General features: G+C 41.9%; 2 protein-coding genes and 1 long non-coding RNA gene across 3 annotated transcripts in view; 1 reads left to right on the top strand and 2 right to left on the bottom strand.

Moving 5' to 3' along the window:
- The first annotated feature begins 890 nt into the window (after window positions 1-890).
- Window positions 891-5328, top strand: LOC115368782 (uncharacterized). Its single transcript, XR_003929081.1, has 3 exons — window positions 891-902; window positions 3779-3781; window positions 5251-5328. It is a non-coding gene; the product is annotated as an uncharacterized LOC115368782 (long non-coding RNA).
- Window positions 5329-5551: 223 nt separating this feature from the next.
- Window positions 5552-7381, bottom strand: LOC115369200 (stonustoxin subunit beta-like). Its single transcript, XM_030065767.1, has 3 exons — window positions 7372-7381; window positions 7259-7297; window positions 5552-6108 (listed from the first exon to the last, which is right to left on the bottom strand). Exons 1-3 carry the CDS (start codon window positions 7379-7381, stop codon window positions 5552-5554), a joined length of 606 nt encoding a protein of 201 aa, XP_029921627.1.
- Window positions 7382-7617: 236 nt separating this feature from the next.
- LOC115369201 (NACHT, LRR and PYD domains-containing protein 12-like) overlaps window positions 7618-26675 on the bottom strand; it is a gene marked incomplete at both ends in the record, with an annotated part of 50177 nt that continues 31119 nt past the window's right edge. Inside the window, 3 exons of the mRNA XM_030065768.1 lie at window positions 7618-7783; window positions 9009-9179; window positions 12893-13066. Coding sequence (XP_029921628.1) covers window positions 7618-7783; window positions 9009-9179; window positions 12893-13066 — 511 coding nt within the window. The remainder of the gene's footprint in view (window positions 7784-9008; window positions 9180-12892; window positions 13067-26675) is intronic.

Genomic DNA, 26675 nt, shown 5'->3' on the forward strand with positions numbered 1-26675 from the left:
ATGCGTCTCAGCATCCGCTGACCCCGCTCTGTGATTTTATGTGGCCTACCACTCCGTGGCTGAGTTGCTGTCGTTCCCAATCGCTTCTACTTTGTTATAGTACCACTAACAGTTGATTGTAGAATATTTAGTAGCGAGGAAGTTTCACAAATGGACTTACTGCACAGGTGGCATCCTATTACATTACTATTACAGCACCATGCTGGAATTCACTGAGCTCCTGGGAGCGACCCATTCTTTCACAAATGTTTGTAGAAGTAGTCTGCATGCCTAGGTGCTTGATTTTATACACCTGTGGTCATGGAAGTGATTGGAACACCTGAATTCAATGATTTGGATAGATGAGCGAATACTTTTGGCAATATAGTGTAGATGGATGTTGTGCTCCAGCAGCAGGTTGTTGAGAAACTGCACAAGAGCTAAAAACTAAAAAAAAGTATAACTATCAACATTAGAAGAGAAAAAATCATATTTTAGAAAAAAATAACACAACAAATAACACAAATTACAATACAAGTACAATACAAATAATATAGTATACTTGCATAAGTATACAAGTATGCAAAATTTGCAAAGAGAAACAAGCCAGCAGTGGATGGTGTTGTAGTACCAAACCAGTCCACTAGGTGTCACATTTAGGCCACTTTGACCATGTGAGCGTCTCTTTCAACATCATGCTTTGCCACATTTATTCAAATGTTTGTTGAACCCACTCAGTCCAACACTCACAAGCCCCCTCCAGCTCCTCTCCAGCACACCTGAGCCACAGGTGAGGGCTTCATGCTGACTGGCTGAAACAGATCTACATGACACAAAGGAAGAGAAAGTAAGTAAGTAAGTAAAATTTATTTATATAGCGTTTTTCCGAGAGAAAGGCTCGCAACGTGCTTCACAAAATGACAGTAAAAAACAAAGGAAACCAGTAAAACCTATAAAAACACAGAAGACAAATAAACACAGGAAAAAAAAAACACAAAGCAAAGTTATCAAAAGACAGTGACAGTCAGAACATGGTTGGTTTACGACCTTTCAGGAAAAGCTTGCCTGTACAAGTATGTTTTTGGTTCCTTTTTAAACATGTCCACAGTAGCAGAGACTCTCAGGTCCTGTGGAAGATCATTCCACAGCCCGGGAGCAACACACTGAAAGGCTCTGTCACCCCTGGTTTTTAGCCTAGGACGAGGCACAACCAACAGACTCCGGTCTACAGACCTAAGAGACCTGTTGGGTACATGAGGATGAAGCAGGTTACACACGTACTCTGGTGCCTGACCATGGAGAGCCCTATAAACCAAAACAAGGACTTTAAAATGGATTCTATAACTGACAGGAAGCCAGTGCAACAAGGCCAAAATAGGGGTGATAGAGGCGGGTCATTGACAGGCTATACTTCCATCAGTAAATTAAGAATGCCTTCATACTGAAATGTAATGGGGTTGGATGTATTTTTCCTTCTACCAGCAAAAATGGTCTCAGGCGGTACGCGCTCTACTCGGTTCTCGCCCCATCACTGTCGTTTTCAGAGTATAAAATATGGACCGCATGCTTCACTTTAAAGTGTCACATAAAAACTGGCCTGTGATCCAACTCAAGTCCTGATGCGAGAGTTTAAGAAACAGGCAGTTTCGCTGATGTTGATGAGGAGCAACAAGGAAGAATGAGGAGTTCAGTTGGTCCTGCAGGCCCTTACCTCCTTGTTTGTCTGTATGTCTGTACGCAAGAAAACTCAAAAACTAATGAACGAATTCAGATGAAACTTTTTAGAGGGAATGGCAATGAGTGATGAATGAGCTGTTTTAATTCTGGAGTATCTGGGTCAAAGGTCAGAGTCAAGGTTTCTCATTTTGGGCAGTGTGTTTGGGCATCAAAGCAGGATGCAGCTGGGGTGTGTGTGTTGTGTTGATGTGGTTTTGCAGCATGGTGGCTAAGTCGGACTGTTCCTGTTTGTCATGTTTTACATTTTACTGTTAAATCAAGAGAACTAACAAACAAACAAACAAAAAAAAAAAAATAGTGCTGATGTCTTGAGATATTCTGGACCTGCTCATGCTGCTGGAGTTACTGAGCCTGAAATGTCTGAAAGTTGAAATTCAAACTATAAAATGATGGTTGATTACATGTAAGAATAGAAAATAATCAAATAGAAAATTGCAATTCAACATGGATTCACCTGGAGCCAACACCACAAACAGTATTTTTTGTTTGTTTCTTTTCCCTTTCCTTTTTTTTTTTTTTTTTTTTTGTGTTGAGTAACAAGTTGTTTAAAAGTCCATGCCAGTCACATCTGAGGGAACCAGCTCCCTCCCTCACTCCCAAACTCCTGTGCTCTCTCACGGCTCCTCTCCCCCCCAGGAATGGAGGGATTGTCCCGTAAACGTGGCAGCAGAGGGTGGAGGAGGAGGAGGACAGGAGCGACGGCAGGAACTCACTCTGCTTTTGTTTGGTTTCTGTCGTGCGGGGCGGCTCTTTGTTTTTAGGGCAGCGCTGACAGAGGGATTACTCTCTGGATCTTTAAATATCAGCGTACACCCTCCCTGTTCTCCTCTCCTCTCCTCCTCACTCCTCTCCTCCTCCTGTCTCCTGCCTCCCACCCCTTCCTCTCCTCCCATTTCATCTCCTCTGCTATCACCGTCCCTCCTCTCTCATCCTCTTGTCTCAGCTTCCTCCCATTCCTTCCATCTTTTCATCTCCTCTAATCTCTTTGCCTCTCCTATCCTGTCTTGACTCCTCCTTTCCTCTCCTCCTCCTTTGCTATCCCCTCATTTTTTTTACACTCCTTTCTCCATTTTCTCTTCTTCCCCACTTTCCCACCCTCCAAATGCCACCCCACCTCCATTCATTCTCTCCTCCTCTTAAACTCTTTACTAGACTCTTACAGTTTTTCTCGATTGCTAAGACACATTTCTCGAAAGTTGCTCTCCTTTTCTCTAACCTGTGAACACAAAACCCAATTTTCAAGCTACATTCACAAAACCTCAGACTCCTCTTGCAAAACCAAACTTTCACCTCAAAACAGTTCAATCTGTGCTCAAAACTGAACTGTGTGGTCAAATTGTGCCCCGAGTCAATCAAAATTAAAGACACTACTGAGCAGTCACTAAACACTACATAGAAAAATAGAAAACACAATGCTCAGGACATGAAGTTTATTGTTTATTGTTGTATAAATGTTTATTGTTCACTGTGGGCGAAATGCATGTTGCAAAACAAAAAACCTGTGCATTTAGCACTTGTATATAGTAAAAAAAAAAAAAAAAAAGTACAAAAAAACAGAAATTTTGTGCATTTACACATAGCACTTGCACAGTACAAAAACAAACATATACAGTATATATGTATATATGTACATATACGTATACAGTAAGCCTACGTCAAAATAAAGTACAAAAATATACAAATGAGAAGTGCATTACTCAGCCACAGCATCATTTCTCTATACTGGGTCGACCTCCTCGACCTCCTCGACCACCTCAACCACCTCGACCTCCTCTCACACAAACTCCTCCTCTCAGATTTCTATCCATTGTAGGGCCTCACACAGCAGTGCTCTCTGAACTGGCTTATATATGTTCCCTCACATCTTTAGCCACAAGTGTGATCAATTTTGAGTTGTTGTGTTCAACCAGTGACACCAGTGCTTTACTTGTGTTTGACTTTTGCCACCAGTGCTCACCATTATGCAGCACAGGTGCACCACAATGAAAATGTGTTGGTAAGTTGTGTCTAAACAGGTGAAACGTGCTGATGGTTTTGCCAAAAGAGTGACTGATTCAATCAGGGGGTTCAGGCAATGGAGCATTTGGTTCAGACAACAGGGTTTAGTGTTTTAGCAACTGAGAAAAACTGTAATCGAGAGAGTGTGTTTGAAGCAGACAGCATTTACTGTCATTACCAAGGCCTCTGAGTCAGTGCAGTGTGTGTGTGTGTGTGTGTGTGTTGTCTGAGCTGATGGGGGTAGCATGGTATAAAGTTGCCACGTAGCATAAAGGGCTTTATGATGCCTTTTTTTTTTTAATGCACGGGAGTGGAACAGATGACACATGTAAAACATTTCGAGCAGACCAAGACGCTCTCAGGCAGCGTGCACTCATCTGACACATTTATCACCTCATTAGCATGGAAAGGCAAAGTTTACTGGCATTTTTTTAAAATATAAAATCGGCACTTCAGACCCTGTGCACACCCAGACACATGCACACATATATCAATCAATCAAACAAACTTTATTTATAGAGCACTTTTCATACAAAAGGAGCAGCCCAAAGTGCTTTGGGCTGCCTTTAAACAGACATACACCTTTAAACAGAGATATTTAAACAGTGAATTACTATATATACAGTAACCTTTTAATTCACTGTTTAAATATCTCCTCTGGCATTTATTCCTTATATCCCTTATTAGTGCATATCAAATCAGATAATGTGTGATATGCATGTGACCACAATACAACAGCCTTTACCTCTCTCTATCTCTGTGTAGTAATGCTGTACAGAGAGGCTGTGCGTGTGTGTGTGTGTGTGTGTGTGTGTGTGTGTGCGTGTCTGTGTTGGTGTGTGTGTTTGTCCAGGATGACAACTAGTGGCGAACCCCGGAGACGGCGGGAAAGCTCCTCGGCTCCCTCGGCCTCGGGGTTTGGAGCAGAGGAGTGTGTGTTCATGCTCCTGCGAGGACAGCCTGCCCCCTGGTGGACAAATGAGAAAACAACAGGAAGATATCTGCAGATATGGAAACTCCAGTCGGGATGTAAAAAGCCTCGGCTGCAGACCCGTATCCAGAAAGAAATGACTCCAGATTCATTCAACCTTTATTTGGATTCGGGGAATCACTGAGAGCAAACCCTTATTTTCAATGATGCCGAATGTACAACAACCATAAAAAAAAATACAGAGTTACAATACAAATAGCAAAAAAATAGAATAAAACAGGGATTAAAACAGAATAAAACAGGAAAATAAAACAGAATAAAACAGGGACAAAATTAAAAGCAGTTACAATTATGAGTAAAATAATCAGCAATCAAGGACTTGAACTGGTCAAGGTGTACAAATGTTTCAAGTTTCAGGTCACGTTGCAAAATGTTCCAGCTGTGAGCTGCACAGAAGCTAAAAGCAGTTTTTCCAAGTTCAGTGTGTGGACGCAGTACTTGGAGCAACAAAAACTTGGAAGAGTGTGTGATGACTGGATGATATCATTATTTTCATGTTTTAATACGGCAATTACTGCCAAACTGGTATATCGCCACACCCCTAGGCTCAAGTCACAGCTCTCCAGTGTGCAATGTGCTGTCATTCTCACGTCTGTGTTTACTGACTAGAAATACAAAAAAAATAAATAAATAAATAAATCAGTGGAGCAGGAGGTTTAAATGACACTTTTGCACAACATTAAGATTTGAATATACAAACATTATAATGACTTATTATATTTACATGCCTGTCCAATCAATCAATCAATTAACAATTATCCACCAAGATGCCTGATAAAATGAAAAAAAAAAAAAAAAAAAAATCAACCATAAACCACAAATCAGCCAAACATGCTCTAAACACCTTCAGGTCAGTGTTTGTTTCTGAGAAACTGGCAGCTCAACCTCAACAGAAGAATCAGGTGACCACAAAGCAAACCCAGGGAGGAGCGGCTCAGTGAAGGTGGAGCTGAAGGTGTGCAGGAGTGTCAGTCTGTCAGAAGAGACTCTGTAGAAGGACAGAGTCCCAGCAGAGCAGTCCAGATACACTGCTACTCTGTCAGATCCACGGGGACGGACAGAGATGTCGGTGTCCTCACTGTTGTGACTGACAGAGTAGCTGTTACCATAATCAAAGCACAACAGACTCCAGGGCTGTTTATTGTCTCCAAGCTCAGAGTCATCACCACTTCTTGTGATTCCTCTGTAAGTCACTTCTATAGAAACCACTCCACTCCACTGGACCTCCCAGTAACATCGCCCAGTCAGACCTTCTCTACACAGAACCTGAGGCTTCAGGTCAAATCTGTCTGGGTGATCAGGATACGGCTGCTCCTCGATCTCCCACGTCACCTTCCTGTTGTCCTCAGACAGACGGAGGTTTCTGTTCGCTGTGTTTGGATCCAGTGTGAGATCACAGGCATCTGATGGGGAGAAGACACACAACACACCTCAGAAAGCATCATTCACTCACACTCTCTTGGCTCTCATTTTATAGTTTTGAATTTTTCATTAAAAACAAAAAACTAATGTCATTTTACACTTTGTGATTTCAATTTTTTTCTCCTTTTTCTCCTTCAGGTTTTTTTCTTATATCTCAATCTCTTTTTCTCTACCTCTCTCTGTCCTTGCCTGCCCCCTACCCTCTTCATACACCCCCCCTACACACACACACACACACACACACCAAAAGTAAACTACAATTGATTTGCTTTCATAATTTTTTTTTCTTATTATTATTTTCTGTGTTGTTTTGTTTGAGTTCCTGTCTGGTTCTTTCTTTCTTCCCACATCTGTTCAGTCCTGTCTTCTCCTTTTCTAATATGTTTTCTAATGTTGTCACTCTCTGCACTCGACTTGTTCACCTTTATTTCACTAATAAAGAAAAGAAAAAAATACCAGGCTTATGATACAGTGGGGGAAAAAAGTTTTCAGACACCCCATGCATTTGTGAAATATTGCATTAAGAATCACTCTTAGGTCTTCAAGTGCAATTTCTTTTAGTACAGTCACAGCCAAAATACTAAACAAATCCTAAAAATGCTATTAAAAACTGAAAATTGATTGGTTCCATAAAAATACATAAGAAATTTTGAGTATTGGGTCATTTTGGTACCAGTGATGAAGGTCGTTCTTTTTATTAAAAGACACAATTTTTGTTGTGTCCCAAAACTTTTTCCACCACTGTGTGAGATAAATCAAACAGAGGAAAACTCATTTTTCTCTGTAATTTTAAAGTTGTTTTTAGTATGTTGTAGCTTTGATTGGACTCAGCAGAGAGAGACAGGAAAGGCTGGGGAGAGAGAGGGGCCGCCCTGCAGCAAAGGGCCTGAGGTGGGATTCAAACCCACGACTCAGCCTGGACAAGCTGGAGCTCTGCAGCACGTGAGCTACCAGGGCGCCCAGCTTTCTCTGTCCTGTCAGCTGATTTTAGCTGCTTTGGGAAACACACACATATATAGTTTCAGCTCGCTCCCATTTTCTGTAAAGCCTTGTTTGGATTTGTACTTCATGTGTGTGTGTGTGTGTGTGTGTGTGTGTGTGTGTGCTTGCTCATACTGTCTCAGTACTCACATCCTCTCAGGCTGCCAGCTGGAATCCACTCTTCTACATCTTCCAGCCTGTAGGGATGAACACAAAACCATCATCCTCTTCATCATCATCATCATCATCATCTGCAGGTCAACTCGAGCACATGACCCCAACACACCTGTGGCTGCTCTGATTGGCTGATCTCTCTCTGTCTGTCTGTCCAGTCCTGAGGCCACTGAGCACTTTGGACATTTCCCAGGAAATGCTGCCTGCACTGACTGTGTCCAGCACAAGAACCAAGCAACCAAGCTGCTCCGCCTGGACTGACTCCACCCCTCTAGGACTGACTCCACCCCTCTACTGACCTCAGAGGACTGACTCCACCCCTCTACTGACCTGAGAGTCTCCAGTCTGCAGTTTGGACTCTCCAGTCCAGCAGACAGCAGCTTCACTCCTGAATCCTGCAGCCCGTTGTCACTCAGGTCCAGCTCTGTCAGATGGGGGTTGGACTTCAGAGCCGAGGCCAGAGAAGCACAGCTGCTCTCTGTCAAGCTGCAGTCCCTCAGTCTGAATGAAGAATAAAAAATACAACTATAAGACCAGGAGAGTGCAGAAGCATCAGTCCTCAGTGAACTGGCTCCTTGAGCTCTGAGAGCTTTTTCTACTTCACTATCTAGTTATTATTATAGATTTGCCATGTTTTCTAGCAGCCTGCTCACACTGATACAGGTATTCATTTTGTAAGAAAGTGAAAATACTAAACAATATTCGGCTAATTATTCCTAAATAAATGAAAATGTTGTTATTTGAAAGTCTGGTCCCCACAGTGTCTGCCTAAAAAAACCCTTTTGGACAAATGGAGTTGATGAGCCCTGATGTGTTTGATTTTCTTCCTCACATCACAGCAGCGATCTGGAACCGATGGCTCACCAGGGGCCTCATGTAAAGGGTGCGTACGCACAAAAACGTGGCGTGCGTCCTTTTCCACGGCAAAGTTCAGATGTATCAAGAGTGAAATGACCATGGAAATGTGAGCCAACTTCATGGCTGGCATATGCATGTTTCTACAGCTACGGATCCTTTGGCATCACTTAGAGGTGAGGCTGGGAAACTGTTAACTGTTGTGATAATGTGAAGACAATTAGTCCTCTGATGTGCACATCTGAGACACATGAACAATTAGCACTGATGAATAATTAACACACCCGCGTGTCTGGGATTAGATTAGTGGATATAAAAGCACGGCTAATATTAATCCCCCTCATGTGCATTGAACCTGTGTGCCCCCAAATATGATCCTGTCTTCACAGCATCAGTACCAGTCTGTGGTTCAAGTTAGTGACTTGCTGTTGTTTGCTGGTTAAACTAAACTTCAGAGCTTTCTGACCGGCCCTTGACTGTCTCTGTGTGTAAAGTACTCATGTCAATAAACCTGTGTGTCGGGCGCCCCGGTGGCTCACTGGCTGAGAGCGCACCATGCAGTAGTGGTTTTGGTAGGAGTAGAAACATGGAAGGGCGCAAGGGAGTAATTTGGCCTAGGGCGCCAACATGGGCAGAGCCGCCACTGGAACCAGGGCTCAGTCCCGATCACAGAGACCGGGACTCGAATCCGACCTCTGGTCCTTTGCTGCATATCATCACCTCTCTCTTCCCTGTCTATCTCTACTGTGACTATCAAATGAAGCAGAAATACCAAAATAAATAAATAAATAAATAAATAAATAAATAAATAAATAAATAAACCTGTACAGAATATTACATGTTCACACATCATTAAAAAGTGCAGTCTGACCTGAGAGTCTCCAGTCTGCAGTTTGGACTCTCCAGTCCAGCAGACAGCAGCTCCACTCCTGAATCCTGCAGCTGGTTCTCACTCAGGTCCAGCTCTGTCAGATGGGGGTTGGACTTCAGAGCCGAGGCCAGAGAAGCACAGCAGCTCCCTGACAACCTGCAGCGCCTCAATCTGAATAAAGAATAAAATATGTAGCTATAATTTCCAGTGTTTTGGATATTTATCAGTCAGAGATTTTTCAAAATATTGAAAAAGGAAAGACAAACCAATGAAATAGTTATTATAACTATTATATTAATAATAATATTGATAATACTAATTTATATTTGTATTGCATCCTTAAAGCAAAGTTCCAAAGTGCTTTACAAAACCATCAGAGTAAATGAAAAGATAAAGATAACACCTGAAATGACAAGACATCAAAACATTAAAAACACAAATAAACACACAATGAAAGCAAGAAATGATAAAAGGTCCAAAATAATTCAAATTCAGTGCTAAATACGGTAGATGTGAAAACAGCCATAGGTACGTCCATAAATAACGAATGGCTCAGTGAAAAGTCCTCAGATGCCTTCAGTCTACCATCTTCTCAGAGTAAAAGTGGAGAACAAGAGCTTCTGCATCACATGACACCAGCAGCCAGTCTCTTGACCAATCAGGGCCAAAGTTATGAGCATTTCAACAGACTGACCAGGTGATGGCAGTAGAGGTGGGCCCATCAATATATTGATATAATATGGATACTGTGATATGAGATCAGATATCATGTGGGATTTGGGATATGGTAATATCTTTTGGCATCAGTGTTGTCCTCTCCTGCTTTTAAAGGCTGCATTACAGTAAAGGGATGCAGTTTTCTCAACTTATTAGACGCTCCTCGCTGCTCTGTTATTGGCCTCAGCCTGCTCGCTCATCATATCCATATTACTAATGACTGTTCAGCACTAATTTACACTTTCATGAAAGCACCAACCAGTCATCCTAACAATATCCTCACAATATGGATATCACGGTATTCAGTTAAAAACATGGTGACAGTCGACTGTGTTCATATGGCTCAGTCTGAGGGACTGGAGACAGAAAATATCCTGAAATATACAAAATGTGCATTTGGCGTGGTCGTCTGTCAGCCTGCAGAGTTTAAACAAAGTTTTGCATGGGAAGTAGGTGAGCTGTGAAAAAGTGTGTGAAGATAAGGTGGCCGAGAAGTGCAAACCAACATTACAAAATGTGAAACACTTTTACAAAGTTTGAGACAAATTTACATTTTGGAAAACATGTTTTACATATCACAAAACAAAATTACATTACCAAAACACTTTTACCAGTCCTGAAACACATTTACGTTTCGGAAAACAAATTGACAAGACGCGAAACACTTTTACAAGTGCTGAAACAAATTTACAAATTACACAAACCGGAAAGGGAATGTACCAAAGCCCTGATTGACACGGACTTGACACGGAAGTGAAAAAGTGCCTGGTCAATTTTGGTTTTTGTCGTCAGTGGCAGTGGATTTCATGGCCATCCAATATGGACAGTGACCGGGTGCTCTTTTGTCCGTATTGTGGACAATACGTGAGTCAGTGGAGTCAGTTTTTTTTTTCATGTGGACGGGGTTTACAGCGGTAGCCAAACAGTTGTCCAAAGGCCTGTATCACGACGTGGGATTAAGGTGTTATCCTGAAAGCTAGCCTGCTCCGGGGCAGGCTAGCTTTCAGGATAGGATTGAATCCTACATAAAGCACCGCCCCTGGCCAATCAGCTGTTTGCCAAAACATGGCCTGCCCAATCATTGAGGATCCCCCTGAACGACGAGTCCAAATGAGGAGAGAATTACGGCGTGAAAGGAAACCAACCTGAATGAAGCCGGGTACTACCGCAGGAAGCATTACTCCCCCATAAACTCTGTAATTAGGGCCATCAGATTGGAACTTCGTGGACCAGGGGCCTGTATCACGAAGCAAGCTCAGTTTTCCCTGGATTTCTCAGACCTATCCGGCTACACTAATTGAGATCATGGTGTTCAGGGATGACCGGTATCACGACGCTGGTTATCAACTCGCTCATTTGATCCAGGTTTGCCTCATAAAGAGCCGTGAACGCGCACGTATAAGGGGCGACAAGGAAAAACGCACAGCGTATGTCACGGTGGAGGTGCAGCGTATTATACTGGAAAAGTATGAGGAGGAAAAACAACATCTACACACTAAATCGAACACTGCGGCTGCCGCGAAGAGAAGGCGGAATGCTTGGCAACGAATTGCCAACGGTGTAAATGCGCAAGTTACACATCAACAGCTCAAGTCCACATCTGACGCTGAAACCCATGAACTCACTGCACTGCACAGATGTGTTGTGTGTATGACAGGTAGAGTTGAATTCCCCCAGGTGTAATTCCCCTCAGCTGTCAATCAGGCCCATTCTCTCACAAAGGAATAATTTGACCCCCAAAATATTTAGAGCTAATTAATTGTGCCATTTTGAAAGTCCCTAAAATGCTGTGAAATGCCTCTAAAAATACTTTTAATTATCAAATTCCCTTTAATGATTTCTCATTTCTGTTTTCCTCTCCTACAGAGTGTCAGCTCTGTATAGCAGGCAGCTGTTAGCCAGGCTGAAGTGCTGCTTCACTTCAGCATCACAGCCTCTCTCTCATACAGAGAGTCACTGGCAAAATCTAACGGATATGACCGGTCCAGGAAAATCCTTTCACGCCGTAATGCTCTCCTCATTTGGACTCGTCGTTCAGGGGGATCCTCAATGATTGGGCAGGCCACATTTTGGCAAACAGCTGATTGGGCAGGGGTGGTGCTTTATGTAGGATTCAATCCTATCCTGAAAGCTAGCCTGCCCCGGAGCAGGCTAGCTTTCAGGATAACACCTTAATCCCACTGCGTGATACAGGCCTCTGGACAACTGTTTGGCTATCGCTGTAAACTCCGTCCACATGAAAAACAAAACTGACTCCACTGACTCACGTATTGTTCACAATACGGACAAAAGAGCACCCGGTCACTGTCCATATTGGATGGCCATGAAATCCACTGCCACTGATGACAAAAACCAAAATTGACCGGGCACTTTTTCACTTCCGTGTCAAGTCCGTGTCAATCATGGCTTTGGTACATTCCCTTTCCGGTTTGTGTAATTTGTAAATTTGTTTCAGCACTTGTAAAAGTGTTTTGCGTCTTGTTAATTTGTTTTCCGAAACGCAAATGTGTTTCGGGATTGGTAAAAGTGTTTTGGTAATGTAATTTTCTTTTGTGATATGTAAAACATGTTTTCCAAAATGTAAATTTGTCTCAAACTTTGTAAAAGTGTTTCACATTTTGTAATGTTGGTTTGCACTTCTCGGCCACCGTATGAAGATGATCAAAATAATAATCAATGAAAAACAAGAGGTCCTAAAGGTTTAGTTGAGCTTCAGAACAGTTACAAGACAACAGTTACCATGAGGGAATGTGATCAGGATGGGAAAAGTTGGACATATCAACTCCATCCCATCATGCCTAATCTGTGAAAGATACCAGAATACACTGATAAGCCCACATGGGATTTTTGTCCCTGATGATTCATCAAAGAAAATATTGGAATCCTTTGTGAATCCATAGTTGGACCAAGACCTCGGTGATGGTGTCCTCTATATGTTCTGTGGAATTACCCCAATAAATATCAGATTCCCACAGGCGGAGGCCATTTGGACCCCTGCATGTTGAAATAATACACAATATCATCACTGAAGTTCATAGTTTTTCATTTCAACACAAGGATTGTGTGAAAATACAGTTTGACAACAATTTGAGATGTAAGCCTGTAAAACTCCTGTTCAACTAACAAAATATTACATGTTCACACATCATTAAAAAGTGCAGTCTGACCTGAGAGTCTTCAGTCTGCAGTTTGGACTCTCCAGTCCAGCAGACAGCAGCTCCACTCCTGAATCCTGCAGCAGCTGGTTCTCACTCAGGTCCAGCTCTGTCAGATGGGGGTTGGACTTCAGAGCCGAGGCCACGGTTTCACAGTGAGTCTCTGAGAGTCGACAGCCAGAAAGTCTGTAATTACAGATTTAATGTCAAGTCTGTGATTTTCTTGAGTTTATATAGTGTTATATATAGTAATATTAAATTGTATTACAGGATACAACTTTTTTGAAAGGTGCTTCATGTATAATATCAGAAGAAACCAAGCAGTAGAAACCTGATGCTCAAGTTCAATTACACAGCAAAAACTCTGATTTTGAATTATTGTAGGGGTAAGCTGCTATTAGGGCCCTATAAAATCCGTTTTATTTTTTTCCAAATTCCGTTTTTTCCGTTTTAATTTTTGGGAATTCCGTTTTTTACCTTTTACCCTTATTTTACTACCAAAAAAGAGTGTGTTTTTAATGTTAATGACTAAAATGCACACAAATGAAATAGAAATTACCTTAAATTAACTGAGGTAACAAATAAACAACACTTTATTTATTTATTTAACATTTATGTTGTTATAGCAATAAAAGGTGAAAATTATACGTTATTAATGATTGAACAAAAATGACAAGAGGATGCCTCAGTAATTATTTCACCTGAGGGTTGATGTTGGGTCAATGCATGCACACATTTAACTTAAAAGATTGTTAACCGAGTGTTGACCATTTTACGTACAGGCTATTCACATTAACTTACGAATGACGATGTTTAGGATGCTGCAGTATCTTGCATCAGTGGTCTGTTACGTTAAATTATTACTTGTCTTAAGAATGTAAATTACTTATCAAACAGACCTAACAATTCAACTACCAATGAATGAGCAGTAGTATGCATGTGAAAAAATCTATAATTATCCCTGTACCCAAAGTTTCACGCCCTGTTGGAAACAAAGATTTCCGTCCTGTTTCGTTGACTTGTGCTGTCATGAAGTGTTTTGAAAAATTAATTGTCAGTATGATCAAGCCGTCTATCTCTTCTTGCCTTGACCCCCTACAGTTTGCATACAAGAAGGGGCGCAGCACAGAGGATGCTGTTATTTATGTGTCTCATCTAATAAGCAAGCATCTTGAAGATTCTAGAGCTTATGCGAGAGTTTTGTTTGCTGATTTTAGTTCTGCGTTTGACACCGTCTGTCCGAACTTGCTTGTAAAGAAGTTAATTGACATGCAAGTCAATCCTTCACTTATTAAGTGGTTTTATTCACTTCTAACTGGCAGGTCACAACAAGTCAATGTGAATGGCACTCTCTCAATGGTCAAATACTGTAACACTGGGGTTCCTCAAGGAGCAGTTAGCTCACCTCTCTTATTCACACTGTATACTAATGAATGTATAAGTAGTCAGCCTAACAACTTTATCATAAAATTTTCGGATGACACCATTATTTTAAGTCTGTTACGTGCTAATGACTGCCCCTCTGGTTACTTTAGAGAGACTGACTCTTTCCATGTCTGGTGTGAAAGGAACCACCTCATTCTCAACTCCAACAAAACCAAAGAGATGGTGTTTGATCCACGGAATGTGACAGTCCACGCCCCTTTGTTATTGGTAAAATAGTCCAGTAATTTTAGGCCAAAATTGGGGTCAACCTAGGACAAATTGCAAGAGAAGCAAACTCAACTGATTCTGTATCCTCAGTTTGTCCTGAGTGAGGGGAAAAAAGTCCCAAGAAATCCTATTGGTGGAAAGTTTTGAAAATCACCTATTTATGACCACATATTACCAAAAAACACTGTTTTTAACACACAGGGGAAAGGGTTCAAAATTTTCCTTTCAGATATCACTATAAAAATTCACAAGTTGATTACACACATAAAGACAAGAAAAAAGTCAATTACAAGTTCTTTGAATTATTCTGTTTACACATGCATATCACACATTATCTGATTTGATTTACGCTAATAAGGAATATAAGGAATAAATGCAGGAAGAGACATTTAAACAGTGAATTAAAAGGTTACTATATATATAGTAACCTTGAATTAAAAGGTTACTATATAACAGTGAATTAAAAGGTTACTATATATATAGTAACCTTTTAATCCACTGTTTAAATGTCTCTTCTGGCATTTATTCCTTATATTCCTTATTAGAGCATATCCAATCAGATAATGTGTGATATGCATGTGTAAACAGAATAATTCAAAGAACTTGTAATTGACTTTTTTTCTTGTCTTTGAGTGTGTAATCAACTTGTGAATTTTTATAGTGATATCTGAAAGTAAAATTTGGAACCCCTTTCCCGTGTGTTAAAAACAGTGTTTTTTGGTAATATGTGGTCATAAATAGGTGATTTTCAAAACTTTCCACCAATGGGATTTCTTGGGACTTTTTTTCCCTCACTCAGGACAAACTGAGGATACAAAATCAGTTGAGTTTTCTTCTCTTGCAATTTGTCCTAGGTTTTTTCATAAAATGACTGGATTAAAAGTGTAATTGAACAGGTTGACTCCTATAAGTATCTTGGAATCCATCTTGATAACTTACTTAAATGGAATGTGCAGGTAGATGAACTGTGTGCGAAATTGGCTCAAAGACTGCACTTCCTCCGGAGATTGAGATTGTTTGGAGTGAGTACTGAAATCATGACCACTTTCTTTAATGCTGTACTGGTTAGCTTAATTAGATACGGGATGGCATCCTGGTTTGGCCCCCTCACTGTCCAGTGCAAAGCTAAGCTCAAAAAGCAGGTGAAAGTTGCCCTGAAAGGCATTGGTAAAAAAGACTATGTGTCTCTCAACCTGATTTTTGAGAACATTGTGGTAAATCAGGCAAAAAAAATTCTGCAGGACCCTTCTCATATTTTGTACCCGGAATATGAAGTACTTCCTTCAGGGAGACGTTATAGAGCAAGTAGATATAAATACAATCGATATAAGCTCTCCTTCCTCCCTATTTCCATAGCACTATTGAATAAATTACCTTCTATAAGTTAGGTGCTATTTCTTCCTTCTTTTGTCCCCATCTGGTGGGCAATTTTTCATTGTGAGGACTTTTGACTATGTTGTATGCTGTCATGGGTTTCCATGGTTATAACTGTATTCATTTTCATGTATCTTAGGCTCAACCAGTATATTTGCAGTGCTAAGGACTCATGCACTTTTTAAGAACAAGTGGGGCGATGCAATATAATGACTGGTGCGAAGTCAGGCACGGACCTGTTATGTCTTGTGTGTTTTTTTTTTTGTTTTTTTTTCTGTACTTTTAATTGTTGCTCTGAGTGTGATGTATTGTACTCGCAGCTGAGGTACTGGAGTCCACGACAAATTTCCCCTGGGACAATAAAGTAATTTCTGATTTCTGATTTCTGATTTCTGATAACACAGATTGAATATGAAAAATAAGCCAAAGTGATATCACTTCTCTGAATAGACAAGCTGAGCCAGTGTGCTGCTGTTGGCCAGTGAAAATAGAGCGGAGTGGTAACTCTTCGCTTTGTTACACAATCTATGTCAGTGTGCTGCTGTAGCCTGGAAAGTCTCTTTGCTTTTTGGACTCGTACGGTTCCAGTGCAGTTGTTGTAATTTTTTTCTTGGTGGTGCAGGTGCAAGTGAAACGACTGGAGGGGTTATGCCACCCAGATTTGCTTTCCTCCAAGTAATTCTCCCCAGACATACGTTCATATTCCACACAAAAACAGCATTTCATTCAAATTATGTCAAATTCCACGATAGTGCGCGTTAAAAATACATCCCATTTTATTTGGCTAATTCCGTGATTCTGTCCACAATTCCCTGATCGCGGAAATTATAGGGCCCTACGCCATGGGCATCACCATCATGTTGCCTCCATTTTACTCTTGACTGCCTGAAGTATATTTTTTCTAACAGAATCAATCCTTTATCTGAATATTTAGAGAACTACATATCTGTATTGTATTTCTGATGGTGTCAGGTATGGAAGCAGCTCTACACTGTTTGTATAATGTTGATTTCACATCAGGACTAACCGAGCCTTCCTGCAGATCCTCACAGCTGGGATCAGTCTCAGTCGTCCCTCATCTGATGTGTTGTACGCCTTCAGGTCCAACTCATCCAGAACCTCCTCTGACATCTGCAACATGTAGGCCAGAGCTGAGCACTGGATCGCAGAGAGTTTCTTCTCTGATCTGTTCTCTGACTTCAGGAACTCTTGGATATCCTGATGTACTGAGAGGTCGTTCATCTCCATCAAACAGTGGAAGATGTTGATGCTTCTGTCAGGTGAGACACGGTAGGTGCTCTTCTCCTTCAGGTTGTTGATGACTCTCTGGATGTCTTCTGGTCTGCTCTCTGTCTGACCCAGCAGGCCTCCTAAGAGCCTCTGGTTGGACTCCAGTGAGAGGCCATGAAGGAAACGGACAAAGAGGTCCAGGTGACCATTTTTGCTCTGCAGGGCTTCAAACATGACTATCTCCAGGAAGATATCCAACGATGGCTCATTGTAACCAAATTGATTGTTGTGTGTTCTCATGACTCTGGCCAGTACCTCTGTGTTCCTGTTGGTGTAGCAGTGGAAGATGTAGGCTGCAGCGAGAAACTCCTGAATGCTCAGATGAACAAAGCAGTAGACTTTTCTCTGGAAGAGCACACACTCGGTTTTGAAGATCTCTGTGCACACTCCTGAGTACACCGAGGCCTCTGTGACATCAAGACCACACTCCTCCAGGTCTTCTTGGTAGAACATCAGGTTGCCTATCTCCAGATGTTCAAACGCCAGCCTGCCCAGCTTCAGAAGAACTTCCCTGTCAGTCTCCATCAGCTCCTGCTGACTCCTCCTCCTCCTGTCATGTCTCTCATCGTACTTGTGCTTCTTCCTCTGTGTCTGAACCAGCAGGAAGTGTGAGTACATCTCAGTCAGGCTCTTGGGCAGCTCTCCTCTCTGGTCTGTAGTCAACATGTGCTCCAGAACTGCAGCAGTGATCCAGCAGAAGACTGGGATGTGGCACATGATGTGGAGGCTCCTGGACGCCTTGATGTGTGAGATGATTCTGCTGCACAGCTCCTCATCACTGGATCTCCTCCTGAAGTACTCCTCCTTCTGGAGGTCAGTGAACCCTCGGACTTCTGTTACCCTGTCGACACATGTAGGAGGGATCTGATTGGCTGCTGCAGGTCTGGAAGTTATCCAGAGGAGAGCCGAGGGAAGCAGATTCCCCTTGATGAGGTTTGTCAACAGCACGTCTACTGATGATGTCTGTGTGACATCAGAAACGACCTCATTGTTCTGGAAATCCAATAAAAACCTGCTTTCATCCAGGCCGTCAAAGATGAACACGACTTTACAGACGGCGAGCTTCTCTGCTGTGACCATCTGTAATGTTGGATGGAAAACACGGAGAAGCTGGAGAAGACTGTAGCGCTCATCTTTGATCAAGTTCAGCTCCCGGAACGAAAGCAGAACCACAAGACTGACATGTTGGTTTTCCAAGCCCTCTGCCCAGTCCAGAGTGAACTTCTGCACTGAGAAGGTTTTTCCAATGCCAGCAACGCCCTGCGTCACAACGACTCTGATGTGTGTGTCTTGTTTACGTAAGGGTTTAAAGATGTCCTGGCACTTGATTGGAGTGTCATTGAGGGTCTCCATCTTGGATGTTGTCTCCAGCTGCCACACCTCATGTTGGGTATTAACCTCTTCACTCTGTCCCTGTGTGATGTAGAGCTCAGTGTAGATCCTGTTGAGGAGGGTTCCACTTCCTGCTGCAGCAGTTCCTTCTGTCACAAATTCACATCTCCTCCTCAGACTGATCTTATGCTTGTCTAAAACCTCCTGCAGACCGCCGTCCACTGTGCTGGTTTGACTGGGTGTCTGCAGTCCAGGTCTTGTTCTGGATCTTTTTCCACACTGGGGACAGGGAGAGTCTCCTGATGGATCAGACTGGTCCCAGTCTGAGGTGATGCACTGTCTGTAGAACCAGTGTCCACAGCTGGTGGAGACTGGATCCCTCAGGAGCTCCTGACACAAAGCACAGCAGGACAGCTGCTCCTTCACGTCACCTCGACTCCTCTTCCTGTCCCTGTGGAGATAAAAGCAGTTTGTTTATGTTTAGACAACATTACATTTTAACTGAAATCTTAAAATATTTTTTAAAATGTGGTCTCTTATGTCACTTTCTGTGACTAAATTTACACGGATTGCAATATTCAAATATTAATGCAATTAAGATAGTGTTTACAAGACTAAATGTCCATGTAAGCAACATGACATCCACTTTGAATTTTTGCAGCAGATTATGACAAATACAGCAATCCAAGAGCTTGACAGTTTATGTTTTTTTGATTTTTTATTGTCAATCCGTAAAAGAAAAGTTGACCAAAAAAAAAAAAGCAAAAAATCTCCACAATACAGAGTGAGGAGAAAACTCGCTGCAACAAGCTTTCAACAAGCAAAAGGTGACGACACCCCCTTGATTTAACCCTGAGATTAGTTGCCATTGGTACGACTCCAGTGAAGACCCCATTAGGGCTGAACGATTTATCGTTTTCTGATCGAAATCACGATTTCAGATGGTGCGATCTTGAGCTGCGTTTTTTTTTCAGCGCTCTTGACTGACTTGTGTCAACTATTTTACACATACATGGCATCTCCCTACCATCCCGCCGTCATGCCCTGTCAAGCTCACCAATCAGAAGTGGCATGCTACGCGTGGACAGATCACACTAACCAATCAGAAGCGGACATTGTCCAGGCAACAGTATACACACTCTAACAATAAGATGGTGTCCCTAAATAACGTGTTTTGAAATGGCTTCAGCTGAACCAGAAGCGGAGTTAGGGGATTTAATCCCAAAAAAGCAGCACATCGGTCATATGGGAGTATTTCAGGTTTGGGACTACAGATGTGCACCAGAAACAGGTACTGTGCAAAGCCTGTCGAGCAAAAGTTGCAACATCCAGCGACAACACAACCAACTTAGACCGGCCCTTGAAAAATGACTGCAGGCGTTTACATGACAAGTGCGTGACCAAAAAGTCCAGTGAAAAGTCGAGTTAAAGTGATGCTCAAGCCCACTGTAGCAAACAGACTACAATTGCAGCGTCATTTACTCTGTAACTCCGTATGAAAAGAGGAGCTGCACACACCGGGAGATAATGACTGCTGTAACGCACTACATTGCTGAATACATGGTGTCTGTTAACACGGTCACCAGAGAAAGATTTCAAAACCTCCTCTGCACGCTGGACAGAAGATATGATTCCCTCCCGCACCTCCTTCAGCCAGGCTGTCATCCCACAGCTGTACGCCGAGTGTGAGGAAAAAGTTGTAACAGAGCTGAAAAATGTGGAGTGTTATTACTTATTTAACATCGTTTTTTTAAATTGTTTTGTATTTTATTACATTTTTTAACGATACAGAATTAAGGATTTTTTGCACTACTTAAAACAAGACAGTCAAATGTGTCTCTTTTAGTTCTTCAGTTGTAATAACTGCTGTTAGTCAAGGACTTTAAACAATGCATGTTTCTTGGCAATAAATGCATGTTGGAAACAGTTCTTACCTTTTCATTATTCATCCTTGCATTACAGTAAATAGCATTTAATGTTTTGATGGTATGATGTAATTTTCTGTCATGTTTTAAATTTGTTACTGTACATGGTGAATATTGCACTGAAGCTTGATTTGAAGAAATATCACAAATAAAATCGAAATCACAATATTGGCCAGAAAAATCGCAATTAGATCTTTTCCTAAAATCGTTCAGCCCTAGACACAATAAATGTCTGAATCCCCTCCACATCCAAGTGGGTTTTCATGCTGGGTTCCAGTGCTCCTGTCTGGTTCCAGGACCAGAAGTCAGGTATTACAACACTCAGGCCGGGACAATATGCTTACCTCCTGATCGATACTATCATGACACCTGGGAGCCGATCGATACATATTGCGATTCTGATCCTCGTTGTGTAAATGTGTCAGAAACTGGCCCTTCCTGTCAGTCCAGCTGGAGAAGCAGAGCTTCTCTTAACGGCCTCGCTCTCTAGTTTGTGTCTGTAAAGTTTGATGAGGCTGTGATTCTCCTAGAGGTCACTAGAGGTCATTTTCTCCAGCGACGTCCAGTTTGACAAAATGCTCTGCCTGCAGTGAAATGGCTGCTATGTGGGCCAACATCATCACACAGGAATCAAATGTGGCTCATTGAATCCACAAGAGTCTCAGCTTTCCAGTCAAAGCCAACTGATGCAGCTCCAAGACTGTTTAGGCCCCAGTCTGCACACACACACCATTTTACAACAGGCCACAAGAACACATGTGGACTGCAGGCTTTGGGGCCCAAACTGCATGGGATTAGCAGAAGGTGGGCGTGTCTGCAAAGGGGAGAGCCGTGGCTGCCCAGAGAACCTGTAACTGCATTGTGAAAATAATTCAGTAATGTGTTGAACCTGGTGTTTTTTACCTTGAACCTTGACGCTTAAGTGAAAATGTACTTTTGAATAATTAAGTATTTTTTTTAAAGAGATTATTTTAACTCAAGTAAAACATTTGACTGAGCAGCTTCCACTGGCAGTGCAGTAATATTTGACCAGGAGGATCTACACTTTAACTAAAGTCATGGGCTTGTGGACTTTGGACACCACTTCCATGCTGACGTGTGTGTGTGTGTGTGTGATGTGAGCCATGGTGCATCACATGCACATCAGTCTGAGCAGCACAGGATCAGATTTATCTGTCAGTCAATGTGAATCTAAACTTCAGACACAGGTGTGTGAAGAACTTGTGAGTGCAGGTACAAGTGGAAATGTTCTCAGGTGTTTTGGTGCAAAACATCAAACAGCATCATAGTTTGTGGAAAACAGCACATACCCAGATGTGTTTTGGTTGAACAGCTGGATTGCAGAGCAGGGAGCAGTCATTTCTCTCTCTGCAGTCTCTTTTCTTGATATCCTCACTACTTGCTCTGCTATATAATCTCATGTCATCATATTCCATCAGGCTCACAGTCTGACAGCTGTCTTACTTTGTGTCTGAAGGTCCAGGTTCAGCACTGAAGGCTGGAGGTTGATCTTTAGACCGGTCGCTCTTCATGGACAGACAGCTGGACACTGCAGACTCTGCTCTGCCCTCCTCTTCCTCCACACAGTCACTCATCTTCCGATTTAAGTCAGTCTAAGTCAAGGTGCAAACACACACACACACACAGATGTGTTTAATGTTCTAGTTTCCTAATGGACAACAGGCTTTAACTGTATTAAATGGAGTCAGTGCAGCTGCACATAAATAATGTGTGTTTCAACATATTTTTTGTGGAAATGTCAGTTATTTTGTGGCTATTTTATATTGAGTGTATATTCATCATAAGGTTTTTGTTGTTTTTTGCTTCTTCATTTCAAATACTGTTATTTTGCAAATGTATGTACTTTATATTTTTTTATTATTATTTTTTTGGTCATTCTTTATATGGATCTCATGTAATTTTTTGTTATTAATATCTTGCTAATTATTTGCTGTATTTTTTGTTGTTGTTGTTGATTTGCTCATTATTATTTTTTCCCCCATGTCTCAGGAAGTAATATAGTGAATTTACGCAGGTAACAGAGGGTTAATAATACACACACACACACACACACACACACACACACACACACACACACACACTGAGGCCTGAACCTTACAGTGAAATTTGACATTTTAATTTGAATTTGTCATGGCGACCAGTCTCATGCATGCAGCGTTTGGTCTTTGTAAAGGAGCCGGGAGCCGCTGATGATCTGCACAAATAAATGCAGATTCACAAATAATTTGTGAAGCACAAATTCACTTTAGGAATGCACAAATGAAAGAGTGTGAATGCAGCAAAGCTCATGGACATGTTTCCCTGTTTCTGTCCAATCCAGAGGCTGCGTTCCAGACGCTGCGCTCGCCAGCAAATCCTGGTGACGTCATGAAACCTGCAAATCTTTCTTTCAGTAGTTTTGGTGGCGCACCGTGTTCCCTTCATGTCTTTTTCTTGTTGTTGTTTTCAGAGAACAGAGCCTCAGCAGAAAAACACAAACTCCTTTCCATCAAATCTTCAAAGCAGATGATGCTTTCTTGTTAAGGCGCCACAGGTTTGGCCCTTATTCTCTTTTCTGTGTTGAGGGAACAGAGGCCTGTTCTCACCCTGACAAACAGGAAACACTTTGCTTTCTGTTCAGGCTGGAAAAAGAAAAAAGCCACAGGCCTGTTCAGGGCCCTGGGAACACAGGAGACCCTGCTCGGTTTGAAAACTATTAATTGATTTGCATTTTTTTTTATTAATTAATTTATTTATTTATCCGTTTTCCAGTGGCGGGTTTCATACATACAGATCAGTCTGTATTTCCTGTGGAATAAACGGAATTAAACGGCTTTAAAAACGGGCTGTCTGACGTATAGAACTGGCTAACATTTGTTTTTACCGCCTGATGAGATTTTTTTTTTTCATTCCCACAAAGAAAATGATCACTGCTTTACTTTTTAAATTTATTGCTAAGAGATGAACTCAACAGCGAAAAACTGGCGACAGACAAAAGTAGCGACTCACAGCAGAGGCAGAAGTTGAAGTTTCTTTCTTCCTCCCTTTCTTTCTTTGTTTCATTCTTTCTTCTTGGACTTGAACTCAAAGATGAAACAGAAATCCTCTCCTGACGTCCGGACGTGTGCAGCTCTTCTACATCATGACAGTGAGACACAAGTCCAACATTAATGATGACGATGAGCCTCCTGGTCGCGGCTCGTCCAAACCTTCAACCAAAGTTTCACTTTCACTTGTGCTGCGTTCACGTCCTCATCGGGCTCATGGGAAAATTCAGCAGCTCCCGCCTGCATCCCTGTGCTACTACTCGCCCCCGGCAGTCCCCGTGCCGGCGAAAAAGTTTTAAAAATTTTAAATCTATCTATCTATCTATCTATCTATCTATGTATCTATCTATCTATCTATCTATCTATCTATCTATCTATCTATCTATCTGTCTGTCTGTCTGTCTGTAAAGATAGATAGATAGATAGATAGATAGATAGATAGATAGATAGATAGACAGTAACGTGAGGTGGGGTTCTTGGCATGGCCAAGGGTCAGTTAACGCAGCAGGATTCAATTTGCATAGCGCATACATATGAAATATCTATCATACAACACAACGACCGAGCAATCTGATTGGTCAATGAGACGTTTAGAATGTGCTCAAATGAGCATGACAGCACGGCTAACCACCTCAAATAAAAAAAATAAAATAAAATAAATAAATAAATAAATAAATACCTCATCACTGACAATATTACTCTGCCTATATCTTATTGCCCGAGTCTGTGTGGTTTCCATGGCAACACGAAATGTTTCACTGAAACCCGCATCAAAAGCCGCTGTCAACTTTGATCGCCTGCATTATGGACCGTTTTGTTGTCAATTTTGATTTATTTGGCGACCAAGTTTGGATAAACGGCTGAACGAGGAAGACAAGACAGAAGAGAAAAAGCAGAGATACGAGAGAGTGACGAGTGAAGAGCTGGATCAGCTGGAGAGGTCAGGAAATGAAGCCGGTACGGCCCGGTCAACGTCTTGGGCCTTAAAATGTCTACAGACTACCTGACAAACACCGGGCAAACAGCTGATTTCTCACCTAACGAAAGAAGAGCTAAACAAGATCCTCCATGAATCTTATGGCGCGTTAATTTCTATAATAAAGAAACTAGAAAAGTGCAGTTTGTGGGGAAACTGTGTGGGCAAGCTGGAAGAGTGACAGCGGTGCTTGGGAGTGAATCTCCTGAAAGTAGTGGTCAAACAAATGCTTTTTCCTCGATGACAGTAAGTCCGATCAGAAAATAAAATGTATCATGAGAAAGGTAAGGCTTTGGGCTTTGTTTCTCCTTCTCCCCCCAGATTCTGGGTTCCAGATATAATGGGAGTCTATGGGGGAGAGAGCTGGCACTCCGCAAAACTTCTTCTCCACAAGACGCACGTTTTTCGTATTTGGTGCGTGGACGCAGGTCAAGTACTGAATGTACACTTTTTGTCTCTTCTGCACTGCTTGCAACTTTTAAACACTTCAGTTTTATTTTATGAGTATAGTTTTATTTCACAATTAAAAATCTTACCATTGTTATCTAAGGGTAGATATTAAAGGTAATAAAGATATTAAATTCCTGGAATACATCCATTATTTATTGTTGTATTTTTCAACTTTTGGATTTCTCTCATGTACCTCCTGTAGTACCTCTGATAGATAGATAGATAGGTAGATAGGTATACTTTATTGATCCCAGATTGGGAAATTCACACGTTACAGCAGCATCATCAATAAAAAACAAAAGATAAAATTAAAAATTAAAATTAAAAGTATACACAATAGAGACTAAAAAATGTGTAATATATACACTAAGTACAATAAGGGCTAAGTATATACAATAAAGTGGCCTGAGAATGTAAAATGTAAAATGTTTAAGTGTTGAAATGTAAGAAATGTAAGATATACTGATGTAAATAATAAATATGAAAAATGGAAAATACAGATAGTAGATGGTATGGCACAGGGTAAGTTTGACACCATGGTACCAGGAAACCAAGTGGCAGAACCCGACTCCCGGCAATGGGTTTCGGCGACTGTCCAACTTGATTTGGTCCCATGGAATCACCACTTCTAATAAATAACAGTTAAGGTGCTGAGTGATGGATAATAAAATAAAATAACCTAAACAAGTAGGTAAGGTGCTGAGTAGTGGATAATAAATAAACAAACACTTTAAGGTGCTGGGTAGTGGAGTGTTAAAAACAAAGCTATACTGCAGAGAGTTGTGAGTCTCTGTCGGACCTGTGTGAGTTATTGTACAGTGTGATGGCTTGTGGCAGGAATGATTTCCTGTATCTGTCCCTTCGACAGCGGAGCTGCAACAGTCTGTTGGAGAAGGAGCTCCGCTGTCTGTCCAGTGTGTGGTGGAGAGGGTGATCAGGGTTATCCATGATGGATAGCAGTTTGTTCAGTGTCCTCCTCTCCACCACAGCCTCCACAGTGTCCAGTTTGCAGCCAATCACGGAGCCAGCCCTCCTGATCAGTTTATTGAGTCTGTTGGTGTCACTGGCTCCGATGCTGCTCCCCCAACAAACCACGGCGAAGAAGAGTACGCTGGCCACAACAGACTGGTAGAACATCTCTAACATCTTGCTGCACACATTGAAGGATCTCAGCTTCCTCAGGAAGTAGAGTCTGCTCATCCCCTTCTTGTACACAGCTTCGGTGTTGGATTTCCAGTCCAGTCTGTTGTTGATGTTGACGCCCAGGTACTTGTAGTCCTCCACCTCCTCCACATCCTCTCCCAGAATACACAGTGACTGTGAAGCCGTCCTCTTCTTCCTGAAGTCGATCACCATCTCTCTGGTCTTGCCGACATTCAGCCTCAGGTGATTGCGTCCAGCCCACTCAACAAAGTTATCCACCACTGCTCTGTACTCCCCCTCCCTTCCCTCACTTATACACCCAACAACAGCCGAGTCATCAGAAAATTTCTGCAGATGGCATGACTCGGAGTTGTACTGAAAGTCTGTGGTGTATAAGGTGAAAAGGAAAGGGGACAGCACAGTCCCCTGTGGAGCTCCTGGATCACTGACCACCGCGTCAGACAGAACACTGCCCAGACGGACAAACTGTGGCCTGCCTGTCAGGTAGTCAGTAATCCAGGAGACAATGGAGGTGTCGACACCCATCACCCGCAGCTTCTCACCCAGCAGCAGTGGCTGGATGGTGTTAAAAGCACTGGAGAAAT

The sequence above is a fragment of the Myripristis murdjan genome, chromosome 12 (genome assembly GCF_902150065.1).
Source record: "Myripristis murdjan chromosome 12, fMyrMur1.1, whole genome shotgun sequence".
Lineage (NCBI taxonomy): Eukaryota > Metazoa > Chordata > Actinopteri > Holocentriformes > Holocentridae > Myripristis > Myripristis murdjan.

Excerpts from the sequence above, each read along its gene's own strand:
- LOC115369200 (XM_030065767.1), bottom strand. Across the intron at positions 6,109-7,258 it reads AGCTGGCAGCCTGAGAGGAT|ATGCCTGTGATCTCACACTG; the intron begins GTGAGTACTGAG and ends TCTCCCCATCAG.